The sequence below is a fragment of the Ceratotherium simum genome, chromosome 39, assembly GCF_057802395.1.
Source record: "Ceratotherium simum simum isolate JZ-2026a chromosome 39, ASM5780239v1, whole genome shotgun sequence".
Taxonomy (NCBI): Eukaryota; Metazoa; Chordata; class Mammalia; order Perissodactyla; family Rhinocerotidae; genus Ceratotherium; species Ceratotherium simum.
Window position 1 is genome coordinate 12,082,105 of NC_141938.1, and position 26,810 is coordinate 12,108,914.

A 26,810-nucleotide genomic window follows, 5' to 3' on the forward strand; every position below is an offset into this window, starting at 1 on the left:
GGTCCTCACAGCTGCGTGTGGGAGCCCCCCTTCGAATGGGGAGTCCAAACAGAACCGGTTGTGTCCCCTGGGCAGTGCCCGGGCAGCAACTCCCGTGGTTTCGGCTGCTAGTGGTCTAGCCCCCAGGACTAGAGATCAATGTGGTGAGCACTCACCATGACTGCTTAGCCGTGGGTTAACAGCCCAAGAGTCTGGCTGCAAATTCCTCGTCTCCCTGGAGCCCAGGTTCAGATCCTAACAGCGTGGAATCCACCCCCTTCTTCTCAGGGCGATACGCTGTTTCTGTCCTGTTTATTCTAGGAGTGACTCCTGGATGATATTTTAAGAAAACAAACCTTCTGTGCACGATCTCAGAGGCTGTGTTTTGTCAGGGGTCAAAGCTCAGCCGAGAGTTAAAGGGTTTGCTTTAACTGTGCACAAATCTATAAGCTTTGTGTGCTTTTAGAATCTAAGACGTGGACCCCTGGCGGCTGGAGCCATGTGCTTCCCATTCCTTCAAAATGTTTTATGATCCTTGGCTGTGCTTCCCCCAAAATAAGACCATCTGCTTAGAACTCTATGCTCCCCTTCTAAGATGGGGTGCTACCCGCTGCCTTTCCCGGGTCCAAAGCCATGGGGAATCCAGCTCAGCCAACTGCTCCAGAGCCAAGCCCGTGTTGGTTTTAAGTTTTTTGTTTTTTGGTTTTTTTTTCCTCTGTGGGTCAAGATTGGCCAACGCTAGGGACCTCCCTGCCGCCTCTTTCCAGGGCTGTGTGTCCTTGTGCTTCCCACCCCCTTGGGGGCCTCTGCTATGGCCTGGCTTCCTCTTTCAAGAGTCTTCCTCTTGCTTGAGTGGGGCAGGAAGAGCTGGCACCGGGACATCAGATGCTGTAAGTTCCTTCTAGCAAAGTCCCAGGAGGCATTTCTAATGCTGAGTCAACGATTCAGTTTGCACCTATTTCATACATACATGACACTTTCAAAAGTCTTTTTAATTAGGTACCTACTCCTCTGTTCTCACATTTTTTCCAAATAGCTTAATTCCCAGTTCATTTGAGTTTGTCTGATCACTGCCCAGAAAACCCGTGTGCAGCTATGAACCATCCTACGTCGTTTGCTCGATGATAAATAAATTCTTTCCTCTTGGAGAAAAAGGCACTTTCTCCTCCTGGCACTAGGAGGGATTGAAGAAGTCCCTCCGTGATGCTTACGGAGAGAGTTGGTCCATCTCGGGTTTTGTTATTTCAGAACAAATATGGTAAACTGTTTTCCCTCTGTTACTATAGAGAAGAGATTATTTGCCTTTCTCTTAGAGCTTCTGAAAATAATAGATTACATATTTGGGAGGGTTTTTTTTAGATCTGGTTAATGTGAGATAGAGGGGATTGCTCCGGGGATGACATTGTTTGGTTTGGGAAGTATTCTCGCCGTTGCCCAGCAACAGGCTCTTGGAGACGGGAGTGGACTGCGTTGCCCCTGGCAACCGTTGTTACTCAGCAAACAATGAGGGCCTGCGAGCAGCGCCAGGACTGCGGACTCCAGGGTTTAACTGAACATCTGCATATATTTTTCTCTGATGAAATTATGTTCGAGTTTGATTTGCCACGACAGGTAGACGTGGGTCCACCTGGGGTCCCCTTAGAAGAAAGAGTATTGTGGTACGGACATTTCATCCTGTATAAACCGAGAGGAGCTGTTGAAAAAAAAAACTTTTACCCATTTGAATACATCCTAGACTGCTCTCAGCTGGAGACTTATTTCGGTCTTACGTGGAACTTCCTTTTTGATTTAATTCCTCGTGTTTATAAAATCATTACCTGGCCAACGACTACTGTATGTCACTGATCGTCTGCAATTTCTCGGGCGCTTTTTAGCATGATGTTTTCATTCCTGCTGCTCAACAATATTAGAAAAGCCAGGAGTTGAATCCCCATGGCTCACACATAACGGCATTCACATGGAAGGTTGGCTGGTGATGGAAACTGAACCCAGAACCTTCTGGATCTTCAATATTCCTCTCAAGAAGATGGATCCTCAGGTGACCCTTAGAGGAACGTGTATATTACGCTTGTTAGGGGAAGCGGGTATGTTCCCATTAAGCCCTCACCCTGTTGATGGGCACTTTGCAGCCACAGGGTGAGTTTTGGCAGAACAGTGTCGCTGCCCCCACCGCCTGGTTCTGTGAGCCAGAGATAAGCGATTGTTTACCAGGGCCGGTTGCTTAGGTAAACACTGCCCCTTGCACCTCATTCAAAGCCGGTGACACATTTCTTCGCCTCCTCTCTGCACTGCCCCTGCCCCCGCCCCCGCCCACCAACCAGGGCTATAAATTTAGAAATGGGACTCAGGGCAGGTTTCTGGTGGGGACTTGATCCTGCCTTATTCATCTCGAACAAGATCTGTCTGACTCATGCAGCAGCGACCGCAAAAGTGCTGCCTGTGTCAGAGCACAGAGCCCGTGGTGAGAGTTGCTTTAGTTGTATGGATTTTTTTTTTCTTTTTTTTTTTTTTTTTTTGGTTTTTAAAGGGCAATTTGCTCTGTAGCTGAATGCCCCAAGAAAATGTGCGTTGCACTGCTGTACCAGCATTCCAGCTCCTGTCTTGGGAAGATTTAAAGCATCTGAACAAGTTTCCCAACTTTCTTTTGCATCCAAAACTTATAACGGGAGGTCATTTGTGTTCTAGAACAAATAAAAGCAAGCTGTTAAAAGAAAAAAAAAAAGCAAGCTTGTTAGCCACCAGCCCTATTAAATGCAATAGTTAGGATCCAATTATAGTGAGTGTTGCTGGAATCAAAATGAGTAAGTTCTGCCTTACATGAGGATTCCCCAAAAGATTAATTAGAAGGCATGATTCTTCTTACAGCCTGTTGCAGCGGGAGAGTTGTAGATCGTTATGTACTGAAAAAGAGAAACGCTTCCAAAAGAAATGCTACTTAGAATTCCGGAAAATTGGTTCATACCCGGTCCCAGTTGAGAAAGCCCATTTTTCAGGAATCGTAGCCTCATTTGAAAATTGTCTTTTATATTGACCATTTTTTAACGTTTCCCATGGAAATACTTTCCCCTGACGCCAGGCTTTGCAGCTTGGCATCTTTGGGTATGGTCCTTCCTCCCTCGGCTTGAAGAGCTAGGCCGGGCGATTTTTAAGGGCCGCTCCAGGGCTGCGATTTCAAGTGGAAGTTCTCGATTTTTCGCTAGGCCGTTTCTCCGCTTTTTAAATTCCGGAGGAAAGTGGTGACGAGAGGGGGGGTAAATTGGAAAGGTCCGTGTGTGATGTTGGAAGGATGAAGAAAGCCAGCCTCCTCTTTGCCTGCATCAGTTGTAGAGGTGTTGCCATCACCCGGGGTTGTTGGCCATCCCTGGGGATGGTGTGGGAAACAGGAAGTGCCCCATGGCCGGGACGAGCCCCCTGTGTGCCGCCCTGTCCTGTGCCAGGTCGAGTCCCCATGCTCAGACGCGGAAGATGCTGTCGAGGGAGAATCTCCAGGCCCAGCGATCATCTGCCAAGTCTGGGGACTTGGAAGTCGGGATAGGAGGGGACGAGTTAAGGCATCAGGCAGCCCCAGGGCCATCCACTTTGCCCTGGTCTCACATATTCTCCACCTTCAGGGCCCCGCTACGGAGTGTGTGCAGGAGGGAGGAAAAAGGTAGAAACCAGGGTGTAAATGAGAGAGGAAGAAAAGCTGATAGGAGAATGAGGCCTAATACAGAAGCAGGACACCGATGAAAATGCGCCCAAGAACCTGGGGACGGGGGCCCATGGGTGGCTGAAGACAGAGGCTGGCATGGTCCAAGTGGACAGCGCAGGCGAGCAGCCCCAAGCACTAGGGCCATCGTGCACCTGTTTGCTTCAAAATATGTCTGGAGGATCGTTATGGGTGACATGCTAGGGGCCAGGAGGGGGCCGCAGGGATGACTAAGACCCAGACTTGGTTTTCTTGAGGAGGACTGGCTGGTCCAGAAGCCAAACATGTGAACAGCCACATGGGAGAAAGAAGAACAGAGGGTGAGGAGCGTGGAGAAGGGTTTGGTTAATCTAGAAATGCCGTGTTTAGCGAGGCCATGGCTCAGCCCAGTGGTTCTCAGAGGGGGTGATCCTGACCCCCCCCCAGGGGACATTTGTGGTTCACAGCTCAGGGGCAGATGCTCCTGGCATCGAGTGGGTGGGGACCAGGGATGCTGCTCAATGCCCCCCAGTGTTCAGGACGGCCCCCCACAGCTGACATGATGCTGCCCCAGTGTCCACAGTGCCGAGGTCGGGGAAACCAGTCCCAGCCTCCTGTGGCCTCCACGCCAGAATGGCCACTGCCCGCCTTGTCACTGCGGGTCTGGACCACTAGAGCCCCGCGGGCCTGGGCTCAAAGCCTGGCACTTTGAATTCCATTTGGATTGAACTGGGGGGACCCGAGGGGTCGGGTAGCCATCCCCTTTAAACACTCCATCTAACATCAGAGGAAGCCTGGCCTTCTCCATAGAGCGACAGTAAAAGCGGATACAAAGTAGAGGGCAGGACGGGGAGGGTGGCGGAAGACACAGTGTGCCCACGTGGAGAGGGGACGTGGACACGCAAGCTCACGAGGTTCAAAGAGGACAGAGAGGGACACGGAAAACAGATGGTGTCAGTCTCCAGGGCTGGGAGTAAAAGTCAGCCCTGAGTGTGCACATCTGGTCAGGGGAGCAAGCGGGGATGTGTCACGTTCTGGAACACCTGCTGCTTTATAACTGCAGGACTCTGCTGTGGGGAAAGACAGAGCAAGTGGTGACTGTAAGGACCCCCATTTACCAGTGCCTCCCAGTTACTGAGAATGAATGAAGGGCCACTTCTTAACCCGAACCAGATGGGGAAGGCGGAATGTGCAAGTCCCACTTGGATGTATGTAATTCATTCACGTGAATCACATCAGTCGATTCAGAGCTCCAATAACATCAGCTAAGTTGTAGAGACCTTCAAAGCAGAACACGGAGATTGTGTTATTGTTTCGAGTTCTCTTTGGTGTGAGGTGGGGGAGCAATTTATACGGGAAGGAAACGGGGCCTCTGCGTGGTACAGACAGCAGGACACTTGGGTCTTTACAAACTTGTGCCTCCTCCTGTTAAAGGAAGAAGACTCAGTTCAAATCCACCTCTGCATCTTCCGGCTGTGTGGCCTTCGGCTCATCGCTTGACCTCTCTGAGCCTCAGTCTGCTTGATGTTTCTAAAATAGGAAGAATAATGGAGCAGCTTCCTCAGGGTTAAGTAAGATCACCTGCGTAACAGGCTTTGCCCAGAGTCTGGCGCATAATTAATACTGAGTTGGATCGCAGGCGCTGCTGCATTGTCGTTGGGGTTCTCGCCCTTCTCCTTTCCACTGGGTCTATTTTATTGATCGAGCACCGGCTGGGATCCAGGCTTGAGGTGGGCACATGCAATGCATCAGTCCACTTCATCTCCTGACCCCTTTCGCGGATAAAGAAACTGAGGCCATGACCACGGTCACAGGAAGTGACAGACCTGAGATTGGAACTCCTTCGTCTCCAAAGTCCATGCCTCCCAAGCCCAGCAAGGTGCCCACCTCAGCATTTGTTCAGAAGTTGTGCATTTCTTATTTGTATGATGAAGGCTAAGTCTTCCCTGATGGAGCTGAGAGCCAGTGGCGGGTTGGGAAGTTGGAAGGTGTCCGTTTCTTCGAAGCGCTCCCCAGAGCGGGGCTCCCAGCTACGCCGGCTATGGTTACGCGTAGACCATCTTCAGGTCAGAAGGTCTGGATCGCCCCGAGGAGGCTGCTCTGCCTCAGTGAGTGGGAAGGGTGTGCCTGGAACCATCTAGCACACGTTACTCAACCTTCTCAAGGACCACAGACCTTTGACATCAGACTGTTCCAGACCCCACCTCCATAGTTAGACTTCTGGGAGCCTTTGGTTGGAATGTGCCTGCTCCTCTGGAAGCAGATGCAGAACTTCCAGGTATGTGATGAGGAGGTAGGGGCTGTGCTAGGTCTCTGAGAGGGGGTACCTGGCAGAGACATCAGGGCTGGGTCACCCATTAGATGTGGCCCCGAGGCCAAGTGAGATGCCTGATCGCTTGAAGAGCCCAGTGGCTTAGGAAACGCAGAGGAAGCGGCAAGTTTGGGGGAAAGAAGTTCCCTTTGAGATTTGTTGAGACCCCTGAGGGGCACCCAGGTCTGTGGGCAACTGGAAATGGGAACCTGGAGCTGGGTGATTGGAAGTCGTGATGCTGTGGGGTCACCCACGCTGAGGGGTGCAGAGGGGCTGGAGCGGGGGGCCAGAAGGCACCGTCAGAGGGAGGAAGAGACCAGAAACAAGGGGACAGAATCTCAAGGAGCAGCACCAACCACCGCGGAGAGGTCAAGTTCAGACGACCCTGCAAACTGGCCATGCAGACCTCGGGGAGAACATGAGAATGTGGAGGAGTGCGTGAGAGGGAGGCGGAAAAGCCGCCAGCACAAGCTCCCTCCCAAGACCTGGACCAGCAAAGAAACCAAGGAAGGGGTCGCGGTGGCGATGGACGTGACTCCAGGATGGGCGTGATGTGAACATGCGGGAGACGCGAGAACGGGGCCCGAGCAGAGGGCAGGTGACGGCCTGATGGTGGGTGCCCTGCAGGGGGCAGAGGCTCTAGATCAGGCCAGCAGCCTTTCTCTGTGAAGGGCCGGAGAGTAAGTCTAGGTTTTGCTGGTCTCTGTCACAGCCGCTCAGCTCAGCAGGAAAGCCACCATAGACCAGGCGTCAGGGGTGTTGGGGATGCCAGGCAGAGAGGAGTAGAAATGTGGGGACCCAGGGCCGGCCCAGTGGTGTAGTGGTTAAGTTTGCGTGCTCTGCTTCGGCAGCCCAGGGTTCGCAGGTTTGGATCCTGGGCGCAGACCTACGCCCCGCTTATCAAGCCATGCTGTGGCAGCGTCCCATATACAAAATAGAGGAAGATGGGCAGGGATGTTAGCTCAGGGCCAGTCTTCCTCAGCAAAAAGGGGAGGATTGGCATGAGATGTTAGCTCAGGGCTAATCTTCCTCACACACACACACAAAAGAAATGTGGGGACCCGGGGTCTGGGCTGGAAGGAGGAGGATGCAGGCAAGGAGGGGTGGGTGAAGACATAAGGGGGACATTACACAGTGGGGTGTGGGGCTGAGAGCTAGGTGAAGAGGCTGTGCCAGGAAGTGGGGTGACGGGGGGAGTTACAATTCCAGAGCCAATCCTAGATGGAGGAAATTATCAAAAACCTATATTTTGAGATTTTCTCCCGTGTGTGTGTGTGCGTGCGCGCACGTGCGCGTGGATATGTAAAATAGGTCCCTCCCCTCCCCCACCCTTTTACTATAAGAATCATTGATTTTTCCCCATTGGGACTAGTCAACATTCAGTTTAATAGAAAAATGTATGGAGTAAGAAAATGACAGCAGTGTCTTGCGAGTGGTTTTGGCCATTTTTCTCGCGTTAGCCCGTGTCATGTGTGTGTACGTGGATGTGTGCTTTGTGCACGTGTTTCTGTATATGTGTGTCATATGCGTGTTTCTGTGTATGCATGTATATACATGTGTGTTTCTGTGTAGGTGTGTGTTTGTGTACATATGTGTGTGTTTGTGTGTACGTGTATGTGTGTTTTGTGCACGTGTGTTTGTGTATATGTGTTTCCATGTGTGCATGCATATATGTGTACGCATATGTGATGTGTATACATGCATGTGTGTGTATGTGTGTATTTGTACGAGTATGCTTGTGTGCATGTGTGTGTGCATGTGTGAATGTACGACACTTCTCGTGCCCTCTCTCCCGTAAGCAGCTGAAGGGCCGTGTCCAGCTCAGCATGCAGTTTCCAACTCCCTCTGATGCGATGAACTGGGCGCCCCACCCCCCAACCTGGGGGGAATTTCCGTTTCCTGGAAACCAAGGCTTATGGTGTTTAAATTATTACTAATAAGTGATGGAATCGGGTTGCCTGCCAAAAGTGTATTTGCTGAGTGAAAATGTCAGAAGGCCGGGTGGTTTCTTAATTCACATTTTCCCCTGAATCCATGACATTGTCAGTGGCGACTGAAATCAGACCACATCCAAGACGAGGCAACCAGCCCTTAGCGTGGACAAGTTTTAAATTAGTAGTCAAATCCTGGCTCTTTAAGACGGAAGTAAGTGGGTGTTGCCCCCATTAGGACAGTGGAGAGGCTGCTGTCTTTCGAGTTCATAGGAGCCTGTCCCATGCAACTGAGGACAACAGCCTGTGACTTCAGGGGCTGACTGGGGCCTGGCTGCCTCCCACCCCCTGCGTCCTGCCTAGGGCCCTTCAGATGGCCAGTTTCCATGGTGTGGGCCTGCTCCTCTGCTGGAGAAAGAGGGAAAGTTTGGCCACTGAGAAGAAAACAGGAACAGAAGCCCAGTTCTTACCAAAAGAAAAAGGAATTTGAATTCTGAAGATACCTTATTCCAGAGAAACTCAGAGCCAGCTCCATCCTTCAAAGTCCATTGCTGCAAAAGAAAAAAAAATTAAACATTGACTGAGGTATGACAGGGCGCCCAGAAGATTTAGGCGAAGAAGGCATAATGGGTCGCCCCGGGTCTAAGTGGACGTTGGATGCTCTTGGAAATAGTGGGTAGCCTTTAAAGGGTCCGGTCTTTTTTCCCCTCTAATTCCACACTCCTTGTCTGGCAGAATTGCAACAATTTCATGCCCAGGTCACTGCGGGACCCTCTTTGTTATTTGTCCTGTTCTCAACCCATCTACAGGTTCATTTCATTCATTTGTCCAGTGTGTTTCTCAGACACTGCTTGTGCATTTATTTATTTATTTTATTTTATTTTTTTGTGAAGAGGATCAGCCCTGAGCTAACATCCATGCCAATCCTCCTCTTTTTGCTGAGGAAGACTGGCCCTGGGATAACATCTGTGACCATCTTCCTCCACTTTATATGGGACTCCGCCACAGCATGGCTTGACAAGCGGTGCGACGGTGCGCGCCCGGGATCCGAACCCGGGCTGCCAGCAGCGGAGCGTGCGCACTTGGCCGCTAAGCCACGGGGCCGGCCCTGCTCGTGCATTTAGAACAGTGGTTCTCCGTCGGGGCAATCCTGCCCCCCAGGGGACATGGCAGTGTCTGGGGACTCAGGGCAGGGAGAGGGGGTGCTCCTGGCGTTGAGTGAGTGGGGGCCAGGGATGCTAATCAGCACCCCACAGTACCCAGGATGGCCCCCGCACAGAGAATGACGCAGCCCTAATGTTAGCAGTGCCGAGGCCAGGAACCCTGCATGAGTGCCTGCTGGGTGGTTGCATTGGGAATGATCCAAGATCGAGAAATGATGTGGTTTCTACCAGGATGGAGTGTTCAAGAATCCACTTTTCACCAAGGAGGAGATGGATGTTTAGTGCTCCAAACATACGAGCCTCCTCTCGGTGCCTGGAGCTGAGGCAGGGCTATCTCGAGGGCTGAGCCAGGGCCACTGGCAAGTGGGGACAGTTGAGACAGAATCTAAACTGTGCATCACTTGCTCCTTAGACCTGGCCCTCAGACTGAAGGGGATCCCAGAGAAGCCAGTGGATGTGATTTTTCTGGTCACCACAATAACACAAGCTTCAGGGCAGAAGCCAGGATTTGAGACAGCCAGTACTCTCTAGAGTGTTCTGGACTTGTTGCTTCTTGTTTGTTCCCAGGGCAAAAATTAATTGCTTTCTGGGGGGCAAAAAGGAACCTGGTGCCTTCCAGATGCCACCAAGTACCAGGAGAGCACGAACTGATGGCCTGAGAAGGCCACGTGTCTCCCCAAAGTGGAAGTGAATTAGCCAATCAGAACAAAGGTAACAAAACACGCTTTGCTTTGCTCCTCTCTAGTTACCCAAAGATGACAAGATCTTTTCTAAATACCAACCAGCCCTATGTAAGGCAGGTGATGCCTCCAGCTGGCACACGGAGGCACAGGAATAGAAAGGCAATGGCTTCGGGTCACGGTGAGTCAGCGCCGGGCCGGGGACGCGGTCCAGAAATTGCCCTCAGCTTTTTCTGCATTTCCCTTCCTGTCATTACTGGTTACTAGGGAACCAGAGTATTTTCCTGTAAACAGCAGCCTCTTCCCTCTGTGCCCGGGCAGATTCATTCATCGAGGCTGCAATCCAGGGCTGCTGGCCGTTTTGGTCTCTCCTTTGCCCCCTCACATGCACCCAGGAACCTCAGCAGATGTTCCCAGTGGTGAGCGTTCCCGGGCGGCGTCTCCAGAAGATCAGATGTGCGCTGGAGCCGGTGAGGAGGGGAAATTGCACCAATTCTGCGTTTCCCCACTTTATTTCTCAGGCCTCCCCATGTCTTGGACCAGATGACAAATGAAGCATGCTGGGCCTATAAACAGCACACCAGGCGTGTTTCTGAGCCCCTGGGGAGCTGTGGGCCAACCTGGCCGGGCCGGGCCAGGCTGTACAGCGGGGCGTGTGGGAGGCCCCTGGAACCCAGTCTGGCGCGGCCACAGGTGAAGGGAGTCAGAGAAAGGCTGCTCAGGTCCCCGCCTTGGGAAGACAAACGAGAGAGGGGACCAGTGAATGTGATCGAGCGAGCGGGAAAGACGGTAACCGAGTGAGTCCCAGTTCCTATGGCAAGTTCAAGTTCAAGTTGAGAGCAGACGTACAGACCCGCACTCGAGCCTGCGTCTGGGGTGACTGCGGTCAGCAAGGAGCCTGACCCGGCTGAGCGAGGGGGAGAGGAGACTCGTGCTGGATTGAGGGACTCCCATGCTGCACGTGGAATGTGGCCGATGGGTGCTCTTGTCCACAGACCGGCCACCTCCCTTCCCCTGCTGCCTCTATTCCGCCAGGTGGAGGCGACGCTCGGATCCAGCCTCACGCCTCCTGGAAGGACTACCGGAGCCTCTGCTCTCGTCTCCAGGGGCTACTAGCCTGGCGTACCGGCACGAGTGGAGAAAGGCAGTGGGGAAATGTGCCTCCGCTTAGTCTTTTTGGCTGAAAGCTAACTGCCGGGTGGGTTTTTTGTTTGTTTAACTTTTTGTTATGGAAATTTCGAACATCTCCAGAATCAACACACAGGATAATGCACCTCATGTCGTGGGGCCATCACCAGCCTCTACAGTTATTGTACCCTCTTGTACCACACCCACTCCCCATCCTCCACTCGGTTATTGTATTTTTACAGGATTTTCTTAGGTTAAAATTTACATACAGTAAAGGCACAAATGCTGACTGTGTAATATTGACAAATGGATAGTCCATGGAACGCACACCCCGTCATCACAGAGAATGTGTCCATCCACCTGCCTGGAAAGTTCCCGCCTGTCCCTTCCCAGTCAATCGCCACCCTCCACCACTGTTCTGACTTTTTAAAAAATCTTAGATTAGTTTTGTCTGTTTCACAGTAGGTACTCTTGGATCCTGTGATTCTGAAATTCACCCGTGTGTTGCCTATTTCAGAGTTCATACCTTTGTATTAGTGAAAAGTATTCCAGCAATATTCTCCTATTAGCTTTTTAACTATAACTTTTTGCATTTTTTTTCTAGTGGTTGCTTTAGGGATTACAATATGCGTCTGTACCGCAATCTGCAATTTCTCCTCCGTTCTCTTGATGATGGACATTGGGGTTATTTCTGCTTTTCAGCAGTTGTGAATGAAATTGCTATGAACGTGTGTATGCAAGTTTTTTTGAAGATATATATTTGCATTTCTCTGGGATGAACACCTAGGAGAGGAATTCTGAGTTAAAGGGTAGGTTTAACTTTCTAGAAACCTGCCAAACCTTTTTTTCCAACCTGGTTGTATCATTTTACAGCCCACAAGTGTGTGAGAGTTATGATTTCTCCGTGTGCTCACAGCATTGCTTGTTGTCAGACTTCTTTATTTTAGCCATTTTAGTGAATGTTTAGTGGTTTTAATTTTAATTTCATTGTGGTTTTAATTTGCATTTCCTAGTGATTAATGATGTTGAACACTGTTTGATGTACTTTTTGGGCATCCGTATATCTCTGTGAAGTGCCGGTTCAAGTCTTTTGCCCATTAGGTTGTCTTCCTATTATTGAGTTGTAGGAGCTTTTTATATATTGTGGATAAAAGCCCTTGGTCAGATATGTGTTTTGCAAATATTTTCTCTCAGACTGTGGCTTATCAATTTGTGTTCTTAATGAAGTCTTTTAAAGAGCAGAAGTTTTAAATTTTGATGCAATCTAATTTATCAAGTTTTTCTTTTAAGCTTATTACTTACTGCATCCTAAGAAACCTTTGCCTACACCCCTGTGTTGTCTCTTAGAAGTTTTATAGTTTTAGCTTTTATATGTAAGTCTGTGATCTAACTTGAAACATTTTTGTGTATGGTGTGAGGTAGGGATTGAGGGGGTTTTTTTGTTTTTTCTTCCCATGTGGATATACTATTTGTTTAAACAACTTTCCTTCCTCTGTTGAATTGCCTTGACACCTTTGTCAAAAATTAATTGACGAGGAAAAGAGCTGGGGCTTCATTAGAAAAAAAATCAATTGACATTGTAAGTATGGATTATATTGGTTATATATTGCTGGATTTGATTTGTTAATATTTTGTTATGATTTTAACATATGTGTTCAAGAAGGCTATTGGTCTAAATACTTTTCTTGTAATATCTTTATCAAGTTTTGGTATCAACGTTTTTCTGACCTCATAAAATGAGTTTGAAGTGTTCCTTTCTCTGTTTTTGATGGAATTTGTGTATTAATTCCTTTTTCAGTCTTTGGTGATATTCGCCAGTGAAACTCTGTGCTTGGAGTTTTCTTTGTAGGGAGGTTTTTGGTAATGTATTCAATTTCTTGGTTAGATATATGACATTCACATTTTCTATTTCATCTTCTATCAGTTTTGGTATGTGGTGTTTTTAAAAAAAAAAAGTTTAGTTGATCTAGCTTGTTGAATTTATTGGCTAAAGTTGTTCATAATAGTTTTTTATTATCATTTTGATTTCTGTTAGATTCGTAGTGGTATTTCTCAATTCATTCCTGATATTGGACAATTTGTGTTTTTGTCTTCCTTTCTTATCAGTTTTTTATAGGGGGTTGACAATCTTTTTTCTAAGATTTTTTAAAGAGCAGTTTTAGGTTCACAGCAAAATTAAGAGGAAAGTACAGAAATTTCCCATATACCCTCTGCTCTCACACATGCATAGCCTCCCCCATTATCAACATACCCCACCAGAGTGGTACATTTGTTGCAATTGATGAAACCTATATTGACACATCATTATCACCTAAAGTTCATACTTTACATTAGGGTTCACTCTTGGTGTTGTACTTTCTATAGGTTTGGACAAATGTATAGTGTTATACAGAGTATTTCCACTGCCCTAAAAATCCTCTGTGCTCCACCTGTTCATCCCTCCTTCCCCCTAAACTCCTGGAAACCACTGATTTTTTTACTATCTCTGTAGTTTTTCTTTTTCAGAATTGTCATATAGTTAGAATCATATAGTATGTATGCATTAACTTTCACTTAGTAATATGCATTTGTGTTTCCTCTGTGTCTTTTCATGGCTAGAAAGCTTGTTTATTTTTTGAAGAAATTTCAATTTTGAAGAAATTTTGGTTTTGTTCATTTTTTCTCTTGTGTATGGAGTTTTTTATTTCATTAATTTTTTCTTTATTTTTTGCTTCTTTCTACTTAATTTAAGTTTAATTTGCTTGCCTTTTTATAGCTTCCTAAAGGTTGTACACTTAAATGATTGATTTTTAAGTCTTTCTTTCTAATATAAGCTTATAAAACTAAACATTTTCTTCCAAGCTCTGCTGTAGAGCATTCCTCAAATTTGGATATGTGTTGTTTTCATTATCATTCAGTTCAAAATATTTTCTAGTTTCCCATATGGTTTATTCTTTGGCCTATGGGTTGTTTTAGAAGTGTATTTAAAATTTTGTAAATATTTGGCTTTTTTCTAGATATCTTATTGATCTGTTTTCCATTGTGGTCAAAGTACATACATGCTTTGTATCATTTCAGTCCTTTGAAATGTTTTGAGACTTGCTTTATGGCCCAGAATATGACCCATCTTAGTGAATAGTCCATGTACATTTGAAGAGAATGTGCAGGTTTTGGTTGTTGTGTTCTATGAATGTCAATTAGATCAATGTGGTTGATAGTGTCACTCAGATATTCTGTACCCTTACTGATATTTTTGTTTAATTTCTATCAAAATTTCTGAAAGAAGCAACTATGTTCATCTATGTCGTCTTTTAGTTCTGTTAATTTTTTTCTTTGTGTATTTTGAAGCTGTATAATAATACAGTAATAGGTGCAGGCACACCTATAATGATATGTGATCTTGATAAATTGATAATTTTATCATGATGAAATGTCCCTCATTATCTCTAGAAATATTCCTTGTCTTGAAGTCTGTTTTGTCTTTTTTTTGTGTGTGTGAGGAAGATCAGCCCTGTGCTAACATCTGCCAATCCTCCTCTTTTTGCTGAGGAAGACTGGCCCTGGGCTAACATCAGTGCCCATCTTCCTCCACTTTATATGGGACGCCACCACAGTGTGGCTTCCCAAGCAGTGCGTCAGTGCGTACCCGGGATGCGAACCGGCAAACCCCAGGCTGCTGCAGCGGAGCATGCGCACTTAACCGCTTGCACCACTGGGCTGGCCCCTGTTTTGTCTTATTATAGCCACTCCAGCTTTCTTAAGATTAGAGTTTGCGTGGTACATCTTTTTCCATCCTATTACTTTCACCCATGTGTGCCTTTGTGTTTCAAGGGGGTTTCTTTTAGACAGCATATGATGGAATCTTATTCTTTTATCCAGGCTGACCATCTGCCCTTTTGCTCAAGTGTTTAGTCTATTTACATTTAACGTAATTATTAACATGTCTGGATTTAGGAAAGCCATGTGTGCTGTTTCTTTCATCTGTTTTTATTCCTCTGTTCTTTATTTCCTGCCTCCATTCAGAATAATCAAATATATTTAGTACTTCATTTGACTCCTCTATTACTTTTTCAGCTATATCTTTTTGTATTTTTAAGAAGTTGCTTTAGGGATTACGATATGCATCTTTAATTTATCACAAACTAGATAGACTTAATATTTTACTACTTAGTAAAATATTACTACTTAGTAAAAAAATTTACTACTTTGCTTGTGTAATTCCATTTACCCCCCATCTTTTGTGCTATTATTATAATAGTACATTATTGTAGATGTAATCATGTAGACCACATCTACATATGTTATAAACCCTACAATAGAGTGTTATAAATTTTTTGTAAGTTATATGTATTTTATAGAAATTAAGAGGAGAAAAGCAAAAAATACAGTCTTTTATAATTATCCACATTTTATCATTTCAAGTGATCTTTATTCCTTCTCATAGATCCAAATTTACCATCTGGTCTTATTTCCTTTCATCCTGAAGAACTTCCTTTTGTGCTTCTCACAGTGTACACAGCAAAATTTCTCAGGTTTTGTGTATTATAAAATGTCTTTATTTCACCTTCCTTTTAAGAATAGTTTTGCTGGATATAGAATTCTGTTTTGACAGGTTTCTTTCCCAGCATGTTAAAGGTGTCATTTCATTGTCTTCTGGTCACCATTGCTACTGATGAGAAATTGGTTATCGTCTGTGCTGTTGTTCCCCTGAATAAATGCAGTTTTTCTCTGACTGCTTTCAAGATTCCCCCCCACCTCTCTCTCTCTCTTTTTAGCAGTTTACCATGAAACACCTAAATTGGTCTTCTTTGTATTTATCCTTCTTGGGGTTCATTGAGCCTCTGAGACCTGTAAGTTTATGTCTTTCACCAAATTTAAGAGGTGTTTGGCTATTCTTCAAATGTATCTTTTTTCTCTCCTCGTTCTCCTTTTCTTTTGGAATTCTAGTTACGTATATGTTAGACTATTTGTTCTGTTCATTTTTCTTCATTTTTTCTCTTGATTCTTCTGATTGGGTAAATTCTATTAATCTGTCTTCAGGTTCACTGACTCTTCCTTCTGCCATCTCTAATCAGCTGTTAAGCCCATCCAGTGAAACTTTCGTTTCAGTTATTGTACTTTTCAGCTCTGGAATTTCTATTTGGTTCCTTTTTTTTTTTTTTAAAGATTTTATTTATTTATTTTCCCCCAAAGCCCCAGTAGATAGTTGTATGTCATAGCTTCACATCCTTCTAGTTGCTGTATGTGGGACGCGGCCTCAGCACGGCCGGAGAAGCAGTGTGTCGGTGTGCGCCCGGGATCCGAACCCGGGCCGCCAGCAGCGGAGCACGCGCACTTAACTGCTAAGCCACGGGGCCGGCCCTATTTGGTTCTTTTTTGTAGTTTCTCTTCCTCAGTTGAGATTCTCACATGTTTATTCATTATGCATGTAACTTCCTTTAAGTTCTTGAGAATATTCTTAGTAGCTGCTTTCTCTGCATCACCTGGATTATCTTGGTTTGGCTGGAATCGACTCCTTTTTTTTATCTTGAGTATGATAAGCTCATTTCTTCTCATAGCTCATGATCTTTATTGGGTCCTGGACATCAGGAATGATGCATTGTAGAATCTCTGGATTCTGCTATGTTCCCCATGGTGGCATTTAACTTGGCTGAACACAAACTCTGCCATTCCTGCAGTGGGCAGCAGTCAAAATCTCTTCTTAGATTTTTTAATCTTCAAGCTGCTGGTTTTTCTCCAAGACCCCTGCAGTCTTCCCCACACATGTGTGGTTTAGTCAGTTGGCCAAAGATTTAGGTGGACTCTGTAGGCAGATTTGGCTACCCTCTGTGGCTCTCTGCCTTCCAAGATTTCCCCTGTAACATTCTGGACTCTCTCCTTTGACGCTTCAACACAACCAGGCTGCTGCTCGCTGTGGCATTTGTGGATGGGGGTGTGCCCCCAGGCAAGAAGCCACAGAGTCACCAGTCTGACCTGTGACAGTGGTCTTTCATGGGTGGACTCCTGGCAGTGTCTGCCTGCTTTGGCCACCCTCCAGGATCTTTAAATAGCTGTGTTTATTTTTTTTAATATTTTGCCCAGGTTTTGTAATTGTTATCTGCATGAGGGTTAGTCCAACCAATCTGCTCTACCATTACTAAAAGCCAGCACTCTGTTGCATGCCTTTTAAAAACTATTTTTTAAAAAACCTACACCTTGATGTGCTAAGAGCCCTTGATGAATGAACCTAAATAAAAAATATTTTCAGGGGGCCAGCCCCGTGGTGTAGTGGTTAAAGATCAGTGCGCTTCAGTTCTGTGGCCCAGGTTTGTGAGTTCAGATCCCAGGTGCAGACCTACACTGCTCATCAGCCATGCTGTGGTGGTGACCCACACATAAAAAAGGAGAAAGATTGACACAGTGTTAGCTCATGGCTAATCTTCCTCAAGCAAAAAAAAAAGAGAGAGAAGATTGGCAACAGATGTTAGCTCAGGGCGAATCTTCCTCAGCGGAAAAAAAATATATTTTCAGGAAACTGGACCAGCTTATCTGCAACCTATGACCTTGATTATCTTAGATGAATAAGGAAGAATTCCATGCTTTCTGCAATAGGCGTGTTGTGTGATAATACATTGGAGCAGCCAGGCTGGCCCACATGGTCCCAGTCAGTCTGTCTGTCTGATACTAACATCAAAGAATGTGTCCAGGGGGAGTAGAGCAGGCAGTCTCAAAAGATCATTACATTTCCCAGAATAGTCCTGAATATCCCTAAAATAACCAAGTAGATTTTAAATTTTCTGAAATCTTTATGAACCTATTTATATTTTCTAACTGTACTGCCTCTTGAAATAATAATTCTACATATTACTATCTGTTTATAGAGTACTGTTGCAGACTCTATCTGAAGTGCTATATATAATTTTATAGAATTCAGTATCAGATGTAATACTAGGGAGCTACTCAGGTATCCATTCATTTGATAAATATGGATCAGCTGCATGAGCCGTGCATGGCACGGAAGCACCACAACAAAACTGTCTCACGGGACGCCCTTGTCTCTACCGTGCTCCTCAGCATATGGACCCGTATGAGTTTCCTGGGGCTGCCATGCAAAGTACCACAGACTGGGTGGCTTGAAACCACAGAAATGTATCCTCTCACAGTTCTGGAGACTGGAAAGTGTCGGCAGGGCTGTGATCCCTCGAGGGGAGGGTCCTTCCTGCCTCCTCCAGCTTCCGGTGGCTGTTGGCAATCCCTGGCATTCCTGGGCTTGAAGCTGCATCACTCCAGTCTCTGCCTCCGTCATCCCATGGCCGTCTTCCCTGGGCGTCCTTTTCTGTCTCTTATGAGAACACTGTCACTGGATTTAGGGCCGACCCTAATCCAGTGTGATCTCATCTCGATCCTTACCTTGATTACATCTGCAGAGACACTATTTCCAAATAAGGTCGAATTCTGAGATTCCCGGTGGACACGAATTTGGGGGGACCCTATTCAACTCAGTACAACTCCCCAAAGTGACCTGTCCATTGTGCCCAAACTCTTGTCTTAAGTTTATGGGCTACCCCCGGCTTCGGGGGTTCCGGGATTTGGTGAATTGATTGTATTCATGACTTCACAAGCTGGAGGAGCACCATTGTTGTCATTTCAGACCAGTGTTTTAGCATTTCCACTTGGCTTTAAATGTTAGCAGCTCCATCCTCCTAATAATTTGAGTCTCCCTCTGTGGCCCCCTCCAGTCCTGTCACCTTGGTGAGAGGTGCTCACAAGAACTAGGCACTGGATCAAGGGCCTGTGGACCTCGAGGTTTTAAATCCACGCAGTATAATTTTTCTACCCACCTTCCAAACCATACCACTTTATCAAACCCAAATTATACAGACCGAGGACCAGGAACTATGGCCCATGGTCCAAACCTGGCCCATCGCCTGTTTTTTGTAAATAAAGTTTTATTAGAACACAGCCAGGCTCATTCGTTTATGTGTTAGCAATGGCGGCTCTTGTGCTACAATGGCAAAGTCTAGTAGTTGCAACAGAGACAGGACGGGCCCAAAAGTCTCTGGTCCTTTACAGAAAAAGTTGGCTGACCCCTGGTCTAAGCAATATCCTCTGAACAGTGTGATAAACACGCACAGAGTGTGGTAAATTGTGTGTTGAACTAGGGAACGGGTTAACGTGAAAACCCTGTGTGACATTGAATAACTTGCGTTCTGGAAGGTGCGTTCTGGCCACAGTAAGCAGAGCTTGGGCTCATCGTGTGTCCCCAATACTCGCGCAATCTCTCCTTATTCCAATAAGACTTCGACTTTGGAGAAAAATTATTTCCACCTGTGGAACAAGGACCTGGGCTCAGTGATGTCAGCTTTTTTTCACTAGTGAACTCTTTTCACGAAGAGTTCTAGTCCAATTATTTCCTCCTAGGATCACTGAAGTTACCCACTTCTTGGCTTCAGATGGGAACAAAGTGGTATATGGTGTGCAGGTGACTTATTTAAACGTTAGAGAAAACTGTAAGTAAGAGACCTCGATTAAGCAACTTCCAACAGAAGAATCCAAAGGTCACTTCTGTCAGGAAGGCAGAGAGAGTTGAAGACCCAGGAAATAAATGATCAGAAATTCACAACCTGCTCCCCCTCTGAAAGAGGCAAGGAAAGTGGGAGGCGCCAGTCACCGCGTGGCTCTGGGGCCATCTAGTGGCGAGAACTGAATCCAGCTCACAGGAAACAAATGCCACAGACGCAGACCACAGATCCCCTCCGGTGGCTCTTGTGGTACCAAAGACGTTTGGGGGGGAACGGGAGAAGTCATGGAATATTCCCCGTCAGTAAAGATGAGATTAAACCAACACTCTCAGATTCAAACACACACACCCCTGCTTTCTTTAGGCAAATTAGGTTTTCTTTTTTTTTTAATTCTTCACTCATTCTTGAAGGTGGGAATTCTTGGGGTGATAAACATATATAAAAGGTCTTGCAATACGTCCTGGCCACTGTGGGGAGGGGGGTCTGTGCTCAGAACTGGGGCCAGGACGGGTCAGGACGGGCCAGGACGGGTGTGCCTAACCACAAAGCCACCACCTCTCTCTGCAGTTTGTGAATTTCCCTGTTTCTCAAATGCTTAAGTAGCCAGTTGCTTACTTAAAAGTAAATAGTTTGACTTCCAGCGTTTTCATAGAATGAATTTGTATCATCTGCCACTTTGTTTTGATGGTAATTTTTTTTTTTTTTGCTGAGGATGATTCGCCCTGAGCTAACATCTGTTGCCAATTTTCCTCTGTTTTGTGTGTGTGTGTGTGTGTGTGTGTGTAAGAGCCACTGCCACAGCATGGCCACTGACAGACAAGTGGTGTATGTCCGTGCCTGGGAACCAAACCCGGGCCGCTAAAGCGGAGTGTGCCAAACTTAACCACTAGGCCACCGGGGCTGGCCCTAAATGAGTCTTTTTGTAGAGAATTTTTAAACTGCCTATTTGAAAGATATACACATCTGGCTGCAAAGAAATATACTATTATGCTTTCTCATGGGTGAAGATCTCTAGGAACAGAAGGCAGTTTTTACTTACTGCTAAAATTCCTGAGGACTTGTATCTTGCCTAGGAAAAAAAAGTGTCATTTTTTTATTCCTGCTGTATATCATCTTTCTTCTTCCTAGGCCAGTGGTCCTCAACTAGGGGGCAATTTTGCTTCCAGGGAACACCAGCAAATGTCTGGGGACCTTTTTGGTTGTCACACCGGGGGTGCTCCTGGCATCGAGTGCGTGGGGCCTGGGATGCTGCTCAACCCCCCACGGCGCCCAGGACGGCCCCCCACAGAGAATGACCCGGACCCAATGTCAGCAGAGATGCCCTGTCCCTGGAGAATGCACTTGTAGTTTGGGGGTACAGTAGTTCCCCAGATGACAAGCATCACCAACATCTTTTGACTTTTCTGGACAAGTGAGTAAATAGTTGTCTGAGCCCTTGGAAATAGTGCAGCCTGATCAGACTGGAAAAAGGAGAGAAGTTGGTCCCAGCTTGCCATTGAGGAATGCTTGCAGAGCTATTTTTTAGTTTTATATTTGGAAAAACATTCCCTGCCTTGCCCGACTCTCTCTTTCTATTTAACAATCATGCAACCTGTTAATTACCCAGCATGGCCAGGGTCCCTACATTTGAACTCTGAAGACAAGGTCATTTCCACTCGTCTGTCTCGTACGTGTCTGAAGTTGCCTCTCTGTCTTCCTGATTGCAGCCCTGCCCACTCAATCTCTCTCCACCTTTCTTTAGAACTTAGCATGCAGAATTCAGAGGGTGGATCGGATTCGCCGGCTTCCGTGGCTCTGTGTCCGTCGGCAGCAGCCCAGGCACCCGTGGCCCAGCCTGTGCCAGCCTCCCCGCAGGTAACAGACCAGCCTCCCCGCAGGTAACAGACCAGCTCCCCACGGGTAACAGACCAGCTCCCCACAGGTAACAGACCAGCTCCCCACGGGTAACAGACCAGCTCCCCACAGGTAACAGACCAGCCGCCCACAGGTAACAGACCAGCCGCCCGCAGGTAACAGACCAGCCCTCACAGGTAACAGACCAGCCTCCCCGCAGGTAACAGACCAGCTCCCCACGGGTAACAGACCAGCTCCCCACAGGTAACAGACCAGCTCCCCACGGGTAACAGACCAGCTCCCCACAGGTAACAGACCAGCCGCCCACAGGTAACAGACCAGCCTCCCCGCAGGTAACAGACCAGCCTCCCTGCAGGTAGCAGACCAGCTCCCCACAGGTAACAGACCAGCTCCCCCGCAGGTAACAGACCAGCCCCCCCGCAGGTGGCAGACCAGCCCCCCCGCAGGTAACAGACCAGCCCGCCGCTGCCTGGGCCGTTACAGGAACACCAGTGCCGCCAATCTGGATGCATCCTCTGTGGTTTTGAAAAACATTTGAATCAGCAGAGAGAGGAATCTGTATTTTCCTGAACTGACTTCTCAGCCCCAAGGCTGCTGCTGTTGAAATAGCCGCACCTTCGTCTGCCTCCCCCACGTCACCTTACTTGACTTTTCACTATTTGTTAAAAAGACCCCGAGGAATTGATGACACAAAGTTAAAAAGAAAGCATTCCTCAACTCCAACTGAGTCTATTCTTGTCTTTTAATGGAAGTCTTTTCCCATTAAATGACCTTTTACACGGAAAGACTTTATGGATAAGGCAAAAGTCAGAATTTCAGAATTTGGATCACAGTTGAATCGAGCATTAGAAAGGATATATTCTTTAAAATTTGCAGAGAGAGACTTTTCACATTAATGATCTCTCAACTTCTGGATTTCTACCGTGGATTGAAATACACCATAAAGTCAACATAAACGTAATAAAGTTAGTGACATAAGACCACGTGACGCTGAAGGCAATGGAACAGACCGGAAACTCGTAGATGTGTGCAGAGGTCCACTGTGACCATGTGACCACCCACAATTATGAATCTAAAAGTTATGAGCACGACAAAAAGAATTAAGGTGGGAAAAAAAATAATTCACCACCAACAAATAGGCAGAGAGGGCGTGGTCAGAGGCAGTTGTGGCCTCATTGATTTGTCTCTCTGCCCACTTGAACTTGACACATCAGCCTTCCACCCCTTGCTCTTCCGGGTCCTTCTCGCCAAGCCCCAATCTCAGACCCCCGGGGGCTGGGTGGTCTCTGCTTTTTCTGCAGCAGCCGCAGATGGACTGGTCCTAGGGTCCTGCCACGGCTGCTGTGTCCCTCCCAGGTTCCAGGACCCCCTCCCTGTTCAAGATGCATCCAGCCCCCAGCCTCCATGGCAGTGGCCCCCCACCCACCTGTCGCCCCTCCCACCCCCAGGCACACTGTCTGCTCCCCACGGCTGAGCCTTCGTGCTGCCTATCCAGGGACCTCCCGTTCTCGAAGGCTCCAAGCACCCTCGCCCGCAGGCCCCACTGCCTTCCCTGAACAGTGAGCATCCGAGTCTTCCCCACCAGCTCCTTGCCAGAAAGAGGAGTTCTTGTGGTTCGGTCCCCGTGGCGTGCTCTTCATGCGTCACCTCTCGGCCCCGTGCTGTCCAACAGAAATTCCCACCACGGTGGCCGTGGTCTGCCCCCAGCCCCACGTGGCTGCTGAGGAACCCGAGGAACTAAATTATACAATTTATTTAAATCAAATTAAATTTGAATTTAAATGGCCACAGGCTACACAGCTAGTAGCTATGGTATTGGACAGCTCAGCTTTAGAGTGTATGAATGTAAATCCTTAAGATTCTTCTTTATTTATTTATTTATTTGAGGCGAAATTCACAAAACATAAAATTTACCATTTTAAAGAGAGCAATTCAGTGGTATTTTGTACATTCACAATGTTGTGCACCCTCCACCTCTATCTAATTCCAGAACATTCCATCCCCCCAAAAGAAACCCCGTCCCCATCAGCAGTCACTCCCCATCCTCCTCCCCAGCCCCTGACAACCACCAACCCACTTTCTGTCTGTGGATGTGCCTGTTCTGGACACTTCACATCAATGGAATCACACACCGTGTGTCCTTCCGTGTCTGGCTTCTCTCACTGAGCATTGTATGTTCAAGGTCCATCCAAGGTGTAGCTCTGTCAGGGCTTCACTCCTTTTCATGGCTGCATACTATTCCCCTACATGGATGAACCACACTGTGTGTATCCATTCACCCATTGATTTTTTCCTCCATCTGTGTTCTTTTTGTCTTTGGCTGTGAGCTCCTGGAGGGCCAGGTCTCTGTTGAATTTTCTTAGTGCAGTGATGTTTATAAAGCACAGCACCACAGAATCACCGTGACCAGTGACATTTAGGGTCCACATCGGAAAATCACAGAATCACAGTGGATGACTTCTAAAGCCCCAGCTTTACATAAATGAACAAAACGCTCCTCTTCCTCTCTTGACTCTGGAGCACATTTTGATCCTTCACATTTTCATAGCTTTGTGTGTCCAGTCGGTACTCTAAGCAAAATGACAAAGCCACACTGTGACAACACGACACAGGAGCCCAGAGGGCCGTGGAGTCCAGGAGCAGGGCCTGGACAGAGGGAACCTGGACCTGAGTCTTGATTCTGGAACTTTGTACTCTGAGGGTCTGAGACATTCTCGACCTCTCTAGGCTTCCCTTTCCCTTGTGTATAAGATGGGGACAAGTCCAGTGTACTGGGGACCGTGGTGTGCTACACGGCACTCTGCCAGGGGGAGGTGGTGTGGACGGCTGTCCAGAGGGTTCTCCTCGTCACCCAGCTCTTGGCTCAGTGCCAGGGACAGCCACGTCACCTCCAGGACTACAGACCCCAAGGAGGCAAAGCCGTTGGGGGCGCGTGCTCCTGTGTGTGTGTGTGTGTGTGTGCGTGCATGTGCACGTACCTGCTGTGTCTAAGTCGGCCTGAGTGTGTGAGTGTGCACCCTCGTCTTCTTTCCCATCAATCCGCTCAGCTTTTCATAAAGTGACAGTGGCCTAGGCGGCAGTAGCTCTGTTGTCACCTGTGTTGGTTTTCAGGCCTCACCTCTGACAAGTCTAAACGTCCTTCTCTCCTTCCCTTCTAGAGGGTGCTGGTCCAGGCAGCCGGCTCAGCTCCCAAGGGGGCCCATATGCAGCCAGTCGCCCTCCCCAGAGTCCAGCAGGTGCCACAGCAGGTAACCGCAGCACAGGTGACATGCACGCATTAGCACTTAGCGATCCGGAGCCCTCTCTGAACGATGCCTCCTTTCCTGTTGTTGCTGTTCCTTTTCTTTGATATCTTCTGTTTCTTTCCAGAAGGTTCTCTTGGAAGCCACGTTTAAAACAAATTTATTGCAGATAGTTTTGCAGTAAACCAAAAAAGCTGATAATCTTTCGTTCATTCAGAAATTCAGCATTTGGGGCACAAGCCAGCACCTCGATAGAGCGCTGGGGTGCTGAGGTCAACACGCGGGCAGATAGCGAAGGTTTCTGGACTGAAGGAACATGGAGCCATCTGGGCAAGCAGTGTTGTCCCCTCGGACAAGCCCCACGACCCAGGAAGCACCTTTGTGAAATTAAATGATCTAAGAACAAAGCTGGACAGTGTGGGCTCACCAGCCAAATAGTAGCACAGTTCATCAGCTCAGATGGAGTCAGAATGATCTAGAACATCAGTCAGCAAACCTTTTCTGGAAAAGGCCACATAGTACACTTTGTTGGCTTTGCAAACTAGATGGTCTCCGGCCCAGCCACTCAACACTGCCATTGTCTCCCACAGCAGCTGTTGATGTAAATGAACGGGCATGGCCATGTGCCAATAAAACTTTATTTGCAAAAACATGGTGGCTAGAGCTGGCCCACGGGCCGGAGTTTGCTGACTTGTCCCTGTAAGATGCTGAATTAAAACGAATTCAGGCTCCTGCCTAAAAGGAACCCTGAGTGAGATATGGAGATGGCCGAGACCCCAGAGAACACGCCTCTCTCTTCAAGGGGCTCCTGCTCAGATTAGTAGTGGGTTAGAGATGTGTGTCTGCTGGCTGTGTCGATGAGAACTGGGGAAGGCTTGCGGGGTTACGGGAGAGAAGCAAAGGCTCCGGGCAGGCCCAGCAAGGAACCAGTGGCTCTGTCTTAGCTCCTCGAGGGAGGGGAGAGCAAGACCAAAGTCGTGATTCCAGAAGCTTCCCCTCCTCTGTGGGGCTGGGCCTGCCCCAGTTCTTTCTCTCTGGGCAACTTGGACTTTTGGGGTGACTTCTGCATTTCACCTGGTCCCCTATGGCAAAGCTCTCCCAGCATGTTAACCCCTGGAACTTTCTCACAGGATGCTGGCTATTCCAGGGGGTGTATGTGTGCAAGTGTACACCATCCTCAGACGCAGGAGGTGGTGCCGTCCCACCGCACCTTGCAGAGATTTAGAGAGAGGTCACGATGAGACCCAGCTCTCAACTTTCTCACCCCAAAATGAGGTTGAATTAGGTGTCTGTTAAGGTTCCCTCTGCGGTGAGATTTTCAAGTTCTGCACCCAGAGCTCTGAGGCCAGCATCCCCGGGGGTCATCGCTGAAGCGTTGAACTGATGTTCAGATGGATGAGGGCTAGGACGGGATGAGCATGTGCTGGGGTCTTCCCATCGGCCCCCTCTCTCCATCTCCCACTCCAGGCACATCACTCCTTCCAATCCTGCTCAGACCCTCGGTCTCTCCCCAGTGTGGCTCCCGGGACTCCTGCCCCTCTGCAGGGGAGGGGCACCAAGGCCTCACCAAGGGGGCGTCAGGGGGCCGTGTAGAGTATAGTGAGCTGGAGCCCTCTGCCCTGCCCAAGGGGGGAGGGATCCAACACTCTGAGGTTGGCGTTCCGTCCACACTCTGGCTGCCACTGTCCAGTAGGACTAACCCTTCTGCATGGCTGGCACCTTCCCAGCTCTGCTGACAGCTTTGCTCTGAGCTGTTGGCTGGGCTCCTCCCCAGAAGAATAGGGGCCACCGACCTCGCCTCCTTGCGCCTCACAGCAGCAATGAGCCACCACTCACAGAAAACACAGCGAACCCCCGAGCGGAACTCAGTAACAGTTCCATCCTGTGTGGCCTTTATGTGGCTATTTCCCCTAGTTTCCTTCTAGAAGTGCCAACAGTGGGTGGGAACACTATAATGTGGAGCTAAATGTTCATAAAAGGCAGTAGAAGAGATTTTCGGCTTGAATAATCTGGAAATCATGGACAAGAAAACTCCTGTGTGTAACATGGACTATCTGATGTTGTTTCAGGTCCAGGCTGTACAGCACGTGTACCCCCCCCAAGTGCAGTACGTGGAAGGGGGAGACGCCGTCTACACGAATGGAGCCTTGTACGTGGGTTTCCTCTCTCTAGAAAGGGTCCCCGCAGGAAACCATAGGCCACTTCTGGAACCTTCTTTCACGACTCTCCCACCTTTGTCCACAGGGATTGTTTGCCCAAAATCCCCTCCCATGTCCTCTGGGTCATATGTTTGAATTATGACAACAGTATTAGGACATTGCGGCCCTGTGGAGATTCTAGAAGTCGAAGATCTTTATAGTTATACTTCTAGAAAA

General features: G+C 47.7%; 1 protein-coding gene across 3 annotated transcripts in view; it reads left to right on the forward strand.

The window, feature by feature from the left end:
* RFX2 (regulatory factor X2) overlaps window positions 1-26,810 on the forward strand; it is a 100,007-nt gene that overhangs the window by 32,749 nt on the left and 40,448 nt on the right. For all 3 annotated transcript variants that reach the window (XM_087425639.1, XM_087425641.1, XM_087425640.1), the window contains exons 2-4: window positions 21,081-21,193; window positions 24,352-24,441; window positions 26,505-26,584. In XM_087425639.1, coding sequence (XP_087281765.1) covers window positions 21,089-21,193; window positions 24,352-24,441; window positions 26,505-26,584 — 275 coding nt within the window. In that variant the 5' untranslated portion in view covers window positions 21,081-21,088. The remainder of the gene's footprint in view (window positions 1-21,080; window positions 21,194-24,351; window positions 24,442-26,504; window positions 26,585-26,810) is intronic.